The 11,478-nt window shown below is 36.8% G+C and overlaps 1 protein-coding gene across 1 annotated transcript; it reads left to right on the forward strand.

Annotated features, from left to right (window-relative positions):
* The first annotated feature begins 8,312 nt into the window (after positions 1 to 8,312).
* Positions 8,313 to 10,577, forward strand: IQD19 (IQ-domain 19). The gene is made up of 4 exons (XM_086233048.1): positions 8,313 to 8,929; positions 9,029 to 9,265; positions 9,427 to 10,128; positions 10,418 to 10,577. The coding sequence occupies exons 1-4, from the start codon at positions 8,462 to 8,464 to the stop codon at positions 10,436 to 10,438; spliced, it is 1,428 nt and encodes a 475-aa protein (XP_086089174.1). The 5' UTR covers positions 8,313 to 8,461; the 3' UTR covers positions 10,439 to 10,577.
* Positions 10,578 to 11,478: the final 901 nt, after the last annotated feature.

The raw sequence follows: 11,478 nt of genomic DNA on the forward strand, positions 1-11,478 counted from the left end.
CAGTTGGGTACCTCAGGTTTAAAAACTTTCATTAGGGTACATCAACTTATGTTTTTTGTCAATTAAATACCTCCGTTAGTCTGACCGTTAGGAAGACCGTTAAATGCCTACGTGGCGCTGACGTGGCACACGCGGACCCCACCATTAAATATTAAAAAATAGCCACGTAAACAAAAAATAATAAAATATTAATAAAACTTTGAAAATGATATAAAATATTAAAAAATAATTGAATTTAAAAAAAAAAAAAACAAAAGCCCAGAATCCCCACCGCCTCCCCCCGCTTCCCCTGCACAACCAGAAAAACATCTCCATCATTATACAGATCACAGATCCCTCAATCAAATCCCCAGTTGTTTTTTTTTTTCTTCTACTACTCTCATCATCATCATCTTCATCCACCCTTAACCACCAAAATCAAAGCCCAGACCCCCTGCACCTGCCCCCAGCCACCCCTCCTCCCCACACTCATCAATAACACGCCTCAAAGGTACGCCGCCGTCGTCGCTTAGAAGGGCAAGACCCACCACTGGATCAAATTTGGGTTGCTCTGCATTTTCTTTTCTTGTTTCAAATCTGGGTTTTCAAATCTGCATTTTCTTTTCTTGTTTCTTTTCTCTCTCATCTCTCTCTGCCTCTCCTCTTTCTCTCAACCCTGAAACCCACCAGCCCCAGCACCACCGAATCCCATCTCCCCCAGCCCCGACTTGCCGCCCTCCCACCACAACCCAACCCCCAACCCCCAGCCCACCAAAACCCATCCCCTATATCCTCCCTCTCTCTACCGTACTTTCTCTCTCATCTCTCTTTGCCCCTCCTCTTTCTCTTAGCCCCGAAAACCACCAGCCCCACCATCACCGAATCCCATCTCCCCCAGCCCCGACCTACTACCCTCCCACCAAAACCCAACCCCCAGCCCACCGAAACCCATCCCATGTATCCTCTCTCTCTGCCTTACTTTCTCTCTCATCTCCCTACCTCTCCTCTTTTTCTTAGCCCCGAAACCCACCAGCCCCACCAAGACCGAATCTCATCTCCCCCAGCCCCGACCTGCCGCCCTCCCACAATAACCCAACCCCAGCCCACCGAAACCCATTTGAGTTGTTTTTTTTTTTTGTTGCATATGTTCGATTGAGTTTTGGTTTTAATTTCAGGTGGTGCATATTTGTTGGTTTAGTTTCACATTCAGAAAAGCTTGCAGTGGTGAGTTTGCAAATTCATATTTGTGGGTTTTTGGTTCAATAGTTTATAATTGAGTTTAATGGGATTTTGGTTTTAATTTCAGGTTCCAATTTGTTGTGGGTACGTTAGTAGCATCTTTGTGAGAGGAAAGGAAGAGGCTGGGTTGGGCAGGATAGGGGCGGGCTGGGGTGAGGGGGTGCGATGGAGCTGGCTGGGGCTGGGTGGCAGAGGGAGGGGCGGGGATTGGTAGGGGAGGAAGGGTGAGGGAGAGGGCTGGGTAGGGAGGTGAAGTCGGGCCAGGGGGGGCGGTTTTTTTTTTTTTTTTTGTCTTTTTTTTTTTCTATTTAATATAATTTTAATGGATTTTTTATTTTTTTATTAATTTTTGTACATGTGGCTATTTTTAAATGCCAAGTCAATATTTAATGGTGGGGTCCACGTATGCCACGTCAACGCCAACTCAGTAGATAACGGTCTTCCTAACGGTCAGACTAACGGAGGTATTTAATTGACAAAAAACATAAGTTGATGTACCCTAATGAAAGTTTTTAAACCTGAGGTACCCAACTGATGATTGGTGTATAGTTGAGGTATATATATGTAATTAACCATAATTCTTTTCATCGTTGAAAAGAAAATCGTAATTAAAGCTGTCTAGAGGAGCAACGATTCTTTCAATTATTAAAAGCTACACCAATCGAACCCTTTAAATATTTTGGATCAGGTTTAAGAAGGAGAGGGGCGGAGCCCACTTGATTATGTATTGGGTTGGGTTCCAGTCTAATTCGAGCTTGAGTTTAGGAGCCCAACCTTTTCTTTTGTTTTATTTTAACCTTTCATTTCTAACTAATTATACGGGAGACTTAGAGTATAATCTATTTTATGAATATTTTTTAGACTAATATCGGTAGTAATTTAATATTTTTAATTAAGTTCTTTTATTTATTTTTTTTATTTAATAGCTTTATGTTAGGTTTTAAAAGGAAGGACTTAGGTAAAATACTCTTCAAATCGGGAAATGACTTTATTATAAATTAAAAAGATTTTCTTATAAATTAAAAATAATTTATTATAAATTAAAATAATTTTCTTATAAATTTGAAAACACCCCCGATCTCCATCTAAAAACTATTTTTCTAAAGGACCTAAACCTAATTACCTCTTAAAAAAATGATAAAAGTAAAATTTGAAAGAAGATATATTGGAGAAATTATAACACAAAATATAAATTTAAAATGTATGTAAAATAATTTATGATTATACACGTACTTGTTTGGTGTATAACCAGTATTTAAAAAGTATGATGCTAAAAATAGAAAATTAAAAGCATACAAGAATACAATGTGTCTAAATAATTTATAATTTTATGCACTTTTAAATCTGGATTATAATGAAAACTGATAAGATTGATAAAGAAAATAAAAAATAAAAAAGACTTTTAATTTACAACACTTGTAATTTATTCACGTTTAAAAATTGTAAATACAAAACAAGAAATTTGTTTGTTTTTTTTTTTTTTGTCATGAAAAAAAAAAAACAAGAAATTTGTTAACGACTCAACAATCAGGTTGTATGGACGGGCTATAAGTATCGGGCTCTAAACCACATAGATTGTAAGTCTACCCAACACACTTGGACCTGGTCGGTACAAGCCTAATACGAATTGGGCCTCTCTGGAGTTGGCCATGGGGTTCAACAACAATTGCTTCGCTCATAAATATTATTTTTCTGTTTTTTAAGAAGGGAGAGTCGAATTTGGGACCCCTCCAAAGTTGGAGAAAGAAATATCATTAAACGAATAACTAATTACAAAGCATACAAGATATCCAAAAGCTAAGTTTCTTATGACTTGCGTCATATAATCATCTTATTTCCTCTCCTTAATTATAATTATTATGTTGATTAATGACTTCCTAAGAAGCTGCACAGAATTAAAAGTATTTAATTCAGTTTGGTTGGGTACGTCATCAGGACTTGGTTGGCATATATGCATGTTGTTAATTGATCTCTTCACATGGTTATTGCTTTCTTTCTGACCAGCTTATTAGGCGCAACAATGGATTCTCAGTTAATTAACCTTCTCTTTTCAATGTGGAATAGGGGTTGTAGGTCCACGTTAGAGTGCAGATAGGTACCAGGCCCATTGGCCCACAGTGTACACATGCTTGAGCTTATAAAGGACAGGCACTAGGCCCAGTACAAATGAGACCCTCCCAGGCCCCCTCACAATCTACTGTCCCTTAGCATTTAATTTGTTTATCAATGGCATAAATAAGGTTTTTCATTTTTTTCTTTTCAAACCCCACATTTAGTTCTTTTTTTACATGGTTTGTTTTTTTTTTTTTCTTATATGGTTGTTTGGATGTCAGTCATCCAAGTGTTTTTGTCAAACAAGAAGCAATACCTTTTCTTATGGTAATGTAATGCTTTAAGGTGTAGAACAGTCAATTTAGAGTACAAGATTTAATTCTCAAGTTTTAAGTGGAATTCAAATCGATCTCAAAGTTAAATTTTAGAACCATATATACTTAATATCAATAAGACTTCTAAGTACCTTAATTTGTCAAACAATTTACTGTTAGAAACTCTTCTTTCCAAAAACTCTACATAACTCTTGTTCCTCTTCATGAAAAATTATATTTCAGGCGAAGCAATCAAATTTGGATTTTGGCTTTGTTTTGTACAATGATTTTTCTGAGATATTCTGACTCTACCTAATGGAAGCTTCTGTATATAGGCATATTAGCCACCAAAATCATAGTTGTGGCTAAAACTAATTAAACAGAAGAGCACGTATTTGTGTTTACAAATTACAATTGGCAAATGCATGCATGTGCATTATGCCTTTGAATTTGTTCCAGTAATAAGGAAAATGAAGGGTTTGGGGGCTGGTTGTTGCAGGAAGGACCACTAGCCCTTGCATATATGGTGGTCACATATATATGAAACAATCCATTAGAACTGACTTGCAATTATACTAGTACTTGTCTCGTACACACCATCACAATAATACCTGAGGACCATTTGGAAATTTAAGGCTGTAACTCGATCTGTAAGTGGTCACACAAGTTTTATACACAAATTGGCCAACAATTTATTTGATTTGGTGCTCATGAATTGTCACTGCACAGGTTTGATTGCTTTGACAATGAAATGAGAATATATGGAGACCATCAACTCGAGAAATTGAAGGTTTTAGGTCCCCCCATTATGGGAAAAATATTAAATTAACTGAGCCAAGATGAGTAAGACTAATTAATACTCCTCTGCACTGTCAGTATATATGAAAACGATTACTGTAGTTGGATTTACTCCCATAAGTTCAAGGCTGATGAGGAGGTAACGTTGCAAGAGTAATGCCACATGCAGAGAGGTCACAGCTTTGAAGCAAAGTAATGACTTCTAGCCTTTGCTGCCAGCTGCTTGTACTATTTACCTTGTTTAATATTAATGTTGCTTCATTTAAAAAAAAAAAAAAAAAAGTATAGCAGATTAGTGATATTTAGCAGCAATTTTTGATGGTCACCTGGGAGTTTACTTCTTTTGAACCTTCGTCTTGCACCGTGATTGTTCTAAATTCAATCATCTGCAATGTACATACACGTGACTTTTTAAGAAGATATTCTTATTAAATGTTGGATAGTCACTTATCTGATTTAGCACGATTAAGTGATAAACCATTGGCATGAAACAAAATATATATGGGCAATAAATTAAGCTCCATGAAAAATAAGTTTATGTTGGGAGTGATAATATATGTGGTGTTATATATATAGCCTGCCTCGTGATTTGAACATTCCAAAAGATAATACATATAGCACCAAATTGAGCAAAAATCCGACATGATCCAGGAGCATCGGTAATACGAACAACGAAAGATGTTGACAATGTCCACCATTAAATTAATTAGATTATTAACTTCCGCAAAAGCTACAGCCAGAAATAGAACATCCTTCTCACACATTCAAGCTTGTTTGGTTATACCATATGTGACTTGGGGAATGCTATCCGTCTTTTCTAATTTTTTTTTATTTTCATTCTACAGTATATTTTTATAATCGAAACCGTTCATTTTATAGATAATCATTTTTGTAAAAAATCAACTAAATCGAAAATCGTTTGGTCATGTAATCATTATTAAATAAACAAACGGTGAATCAAATTGTTACAAAAACCGTATGTTTATTTGATCACAGTTACACAATCAAACGATTTCTAATTTGTTTAATTTTTTACATAGATGATCTTCATAGTTAGATCTAAAAAATGAATGGTTCCAATCATAAATTTACATTGCAGAATGAAAATAATAAAAGAGGAAGTCAATGGATAAAGTAGATTGGAAAAGGTGGCCGGATATCATTCCTCATATAAGTATCCACTTAGGCACTTAGAGTAAAAGTATCCACACATAGTAAGTGTTTTGCACCAATGAGTCAAGTTTGTATCTCGGCTCAATATGTAAATATAATCTATTATGATAAGATGAAGAGAATTAGAGTATCTAACTTAAAATCAATTAGTAATAGAAAGATTCAGCACTTTATAAATCATTATGGAAAGCTCTCTGATATAAGATGATTCTCTCTATCAGTAATAGGAAGTATTAGTATAGTGACTATAGTCCCGCATTAGCTGAATACGTACCTTTGAGATATGTATTATATAAGTAGCTAGATCGATGAGTACTACTCTTTTCTTTTAAGCCGGTTTTGTAAAGATAAGTCGTATATGTACGTGGTTTTGACAATTCTATCTAGCTAAAGTCTCATTACTCATCGAGAACATGTGTCATCAATGGTAAAGCGCATATATATATAGCTCTTCGTGCATGCATGCAATGATCTCCTTGGCCATTGAACATGATCGAGGAAGCAACCAAAAAGAACAATTAAGTTACCGATATTTGAAGCATGCAAACTATAAACTTGGCATGTGCACAGACAAAGCTTAAGCACGTACAAACAAAAAAGATAAATGATCTATCTTTAATTAATTAACAAAGCATTCAGAGTGTAATGGTTACAATATATGTCTGTTTAAGTGCTCACCACATGGCCCAAATTAAAAAGCTGCAGCTAGGTTAATTAAACATGCATGTGAAATTAATGTGAAACCTGCCCTTCTGCCATAACTTCAAATAATGTTGTTTTGAATAGTAGAATGTCTTTTGAGGGATATACATGGACTGGTCTCTCCACATGATTAGTTGATTACTATTCAAGTGGGGTGCATGCATGGGGGTAAAAAAACAAAAACCAAAGATATCAATGGTGGCCCCACCTAATAGATCTTCTGAATCGATCAAAACTAAAATATTATTATTAAAATGAAATCCATTATTATGATCTTCATGAATGAATATTCGACTCCAAAAATTTCCCTTTCAAATGTATTTATTGTCATCTTCCATGAGGTTGTAAATTGTATACACCACGTACTGAATATATATATATATATATGTCATTGTTATAATGATTTGGAAGGGAAAAACTTTTTTTTTTCTTTTTGGAAAGAGATGCAGAAGTTTTGTCTCAATTCCAATTTCTTGAGCAATCATGGGCCATCCAACACTTTTCAAATTATTTCATCGAATATTCCTTCTTTATATACTGTAAATTAAAATTAAAATTTCACTGAATTCCCCTTCTTTATATACAGTAAATTAAAAGGGATCATGGCTGTGTGTGTGTGAGAGAGAGAGAGAGAGAGAGAGAGAGAGAGAGAGAGAGAGAGAGAGAGAGAGAGAGAGAGATTGGATTAAGAACTGATGATGTCTACTTATTGGTGTTTAAGAATTGGAAGTATCATAATAGAACAGTAATTAAAGGTTGTTTCCATGAAGCAAACACCTAGTCAAAGGGGAGCATATAAACATACCATGTGCACTGCCAACTAATTGATATATTATATGGGATATATACAGTAGAATAATAATACAGTTCATCTGCTATCAGCTATATATATGTATATGATGGGTAAGATGGGGACAAAACACCATTAATTTGACATTCAAGTACTAACCACCACCCTGTTCAAGAACCTTGGATTTCCTTGTTCATAATTCTATTAAAAATATATTGTCTACACTAATTGGTGATCATTAATTTCTAAATTTATGTATGTAATTGTTAGTTTGATATACATTGTTGATCAATTTTTGACCATTTAAATGTTTATAATTCAATTTAATAATTATTTAACATCTCCAAAATATCTGATCACTCAAGTTTTTGAAATGAAGTGAGTGTTTGAACCCATTATTATTTGTGTGGCATATATGCACATTCAAATGAAATGTGTCATAAAGCAGAGGAATGTGTGGGATATGTGTCATAGCAAAGGCCAGAGGCAGCTAATAATTGTGAATTTGTGATTCACATTAACTAACCCTTGTTCCACACAACTGCTCTCACACACTCCTTAATTTATCACAAAATGAGAGACCCTACTCTTTTCTTTCTAGTATGAAGCGTAAAGGCTATTGGACCAGACTTGGTAGAGGGTCTTGGTATCTATGAAGATGGCCTTAATTCATAGATGATTCACTTGGGATCACTAAATTGGAAGACGTAGTCCCAACTCCAACAGCTGGGAAGCCTGGGATAGGATAGGATCGGATGAACTTGAGCACGTGAAGAACCAGAGCCTCCTTAACTCAAACACTTGTATGTGGGGCCCACATCCCCTAATCCTCTACATCAAAGTATCAATTTTTCTAAATCAAAAACCCCCCATTGGACCCCCAAGGCCCCAAGTGGACACTTCCCTCACCCCTTAATATAAGTATTTTACACAGATGCTGCCTGCCTGTTCTTGACCTATTTTCACATGCTTTCTGATCCTCTCCATTCCATATGTAGTTAATTACCAGAACACCCTTGGTGATTGCACCAAAGTGAGCGTTACATGAAGCACAGAAATGGGTATATAGCTCAGAAGGCTAAAAGTGAAGGCAAGGAATCTCTAGCTACCAATAATATATATACCTTGGTTGGCAACTGGATTATTGGGCAGCCTAACTTAATAAAAATGACACAAAGTATCACCCCCTTGGAAGTTACATTGTAAAGCCAATAACAGAGAATGAATAGTGAGACATAAGACCAGGCTGTTAAAGGAGCTAGCAATTAAATTGTGTGTACGTGTTTAACAAGGGAGGGCCATTCTAATGTTGAACTACTCATCAAGAAGAGAGAGATAGATTAGATCTGCATATATGATTTTGGCATTTGTTGCTTTCTTCTTTCTGTGTTGTTGATGATACACAGAAGAAGAGATGGGGAAGACAAGCAAATGGCTTAGAAGCTTCTTGACAGGAGGAAAGAAAGACAAGGAAAAATGTCCCACCAATCATCAGATTAATTGTGAGAATCAGAACAATCCCACTACTCCAAGTTCAATTCCACAGACAACACCAAAAGAGAAAAAGAGATGGAGTTTTCGAAGATCATCTGCCTCAGCAGCAGCAACTCCCACCAAGGACTCCTCCAATCTTCTAGAAGCAACAATGCCCACCACACCCACCACCCCACCTCCTGTGCAGGCCATATTGGACTGTGAGAGTGAGCAGAAAAAACATGTCATGGCTGTGGCTGCAGCCACAGCCGTAGTTGCTGATGCAGCAGTGGCTGCAGCACAGGCTGCAGCTGCTGTGATCCGCCTCACGGCAGCTGCCAATGAGCAAACCACTGCAATGGAAGAGGCTGCTGCAATAAAAATCCAATCCTTCTTTCGTTCTTATCTGGTACGAAAAACTCTGGAATTCCCTATTCATGTTGCCAAAATTGGAGCCTGCAGATTGTGAATTATCAAATGTTGTTTGTTGTATTGGTTTTTGTTGCAGGCAAGAAAAGCACTGTGTGCATTGAAAGGGTTAGTGAAGTTGCAGGCATTGGTGAGGGGTCACCTGGTGAGAAAACAGGCCAAGGCTACACTAAGGTGCATGCAAGCATTGGTGACAGCCCAGGCTCGAGCTCGGGCTCAGAGGATCCGAATGGTTGAAGATGTAAACACTATGAATCCAAGGCAATCCACCCACAGAAAGTCCTTGCAGGAGAATAGGCTCAGGCATCCATATAATGTAAGCAATTCATACATACCCTTTTCCAAAATCTTCAATTGAAGTACTTATTTGGGGTCACATAAAAATTGTCTTGTGTTTTGAATAGCAATGTGAAATAGTGAAGAAGTTTCTGATTACATTAGATTGGTCAATCCGCAATGTGGGTTATGTGTATGTAGGATTATGAGAGAGGCATGGAAGAGAACATTAAGATTGTGGAGATGGATCTTGGTGAACCAAAGGGAGTTTTGAAGAGCAGAAATAGCTATTCCAATCACACACAAACAGAGAGAACAGAACAGCATAGATTTTCCACTCAGTATGCACCAAATTATGCATACTCAAACCAAGACACCTATGAGGTCTCACCAGTCCCATCAACTCTGACTCGTGACATGAGCCCAGGAGGCTGCAGTGCCCATTTTGAGGACTATTCCTTTGGCACAACCCAGAGCAGCCCCCAGTGCTTCTCTGCTGTGTCCAAAGCCGACCCATCAAGAGCTCCTTTCTCGTTCCCTCGGCCGGAATATGGAGAACCTCTGTCTTATGACTATCCATTGTTCCCAAATTACATGGCCAACACACAATCTTCAAAGGCCAAAGTCAGATCACAGAGTGCACCAAAGCAAAGGCCTGTGGAACCATTTGAGAGGCAGGCAAGCCGGCCACGAAGGACGTCCATGGAAGGAAGGAACAACATCCCAAGGGCTGTGAGGATGCAGAGGTCATCTTCACATGTGAGCTCCACTGCTCAGAATTATCAGTATCCTTGGTATATAAAACTTGACAGGTCTGCAGTTTCACTTAAAGAGAGTGAGTGCGGCTCCAGCAGTACAGTGCTCACCAATACCAACTACTGCAGATCTCTTGTTGCATTTGATGTGAGTACTACTCAACTTGAAATCATAGTAATTGGTTATGAACACAGGAGAAAAAACAAACCACAAAGAAGCAAAAATATAATGAGCAACGATTCTGTTGCTAACTATCTGACATGTTATGTTATTAGACTGCGTATTAACTAATTCACAGTCCGGTAACATAACATGTTAAATTGTGTGGCTGAAAAAATTTTAACATATTATTTCACTATAAACAATGTAACTGATGTTAGCCTATCTTCAACATCTGATTAAGTTGAATACTTGAACCTTTGTTTTGTGTTTGCAGGGACATGGAAGTAGGTACTAACAGGGCATCCCCTCCTAAAATTATGAGTGGAACTTGGCTTGTCCCGAAGTATAAGAGATATGCAGAGTGTAATTAGAGAATAATGCAAACTCCAACAGGGTACAAGGACATATAGTGAAGAACTTCCTCTAGGTCTGCAAAATTTTCTGACCTTTTTTTTTTTTGGGTTTTCCTTCGTATTCTCGTGTCATTGCAAGAGTGTATTCTATTGATGTTTCCTTCGTTTGTAGAAGTGTACCATTTTGCATTTGATGTTTTTAGACATATTGGCTAAATGTGTTGCTGAGGCCAAATGTTCAGATAACTTTATTAGGAGCAAAATGTAATTGCAATGTAATCTGTCTATAAAATTTTATTAAGGATGATTTTCCCAGACTATTGTAGCTTATCCTAGGTAACTTCATTAAGCATGTCTATATTACTCTAAATATCTGAGACGCTTCCAAACCATTTTTGGTGTGAACTGTACAACCATCAGAAATTACATTTATGGGCTGTTAGGAAACCCCTCTACCCCAAAAAGACTACAAATACTATATAATGAGAGACAAATCCTACAAATAAGGCTCTAATATTATGTTAGATAACTATTGTGTCCAAAAAAATTAAGCTATCAGGAATGAGCCAACAATGTATATCAAACTAACAGAGACCACATATTTCGGCTCCTTAATGTTTTACCGATGTTATTCTCAATTTAATTCATTATGTCCAACACATGGTAAGACCAAATCCAATTAATCAATTCAGGTGTAAGATTTTATCTAAAAGCACCTCAAAACAACAAGTTAGGAAAAGTTTATTCTGAGTATACTTAATAATAGATAATCAAGACAATTGTATTTGATTCATTCGATTCCTAACATTAGACAGATCTAGAACTAAATTTTTTCTACTGAATTTTCTTTTTTTATGGAGTCTAACTTGGTCCAGCTAATTGACTGATCAACAACCGAATAGGCCAGAATAGATTTGGACTAAAAGAAACAAGATGTCAACCTGGGCAAATGCTGACCCGTATATAATTGAACTAGAACTTG

Source organism: Dryas octopetala, chromosome 2, assembly GCF_963921425.1.
Source record: "Dryas octopetala chromosome 2, drDryOcto1.1, whole genome shotgun sequence".
Lineage (NCBI taxonomy): Eukaryota > Viridiplantae > Streptophyta > Magnoliopsida > Rosales > Rosaceae > Dryas > Dryas octopetala.

Bases quoted from the DNA above. Each gene is read 5' to 3' on its own strand.
- IQD19 (XM_086233048.1), top strand. From the start codon at position 8,462: ATGGGGAAGACAAGCAAATGGCTTAGAAGCTTCTTGACAGGAGGAAAG. The intron at 8,930-9,028 runs GTACGAAAAACT...TTTTTGTTGCAG, and splicing joins CCTTCTTTCGTTCTTATCTG to GCAAGAAAAGCACTGTGTGC. The intron at 9,266-9,426 runs GTAAGCAATTCA...ATGTGTATGTAG, and splicing joins GGCTCAGGCATCCATATAAT to GATTATGAGAGAGGCATGGA.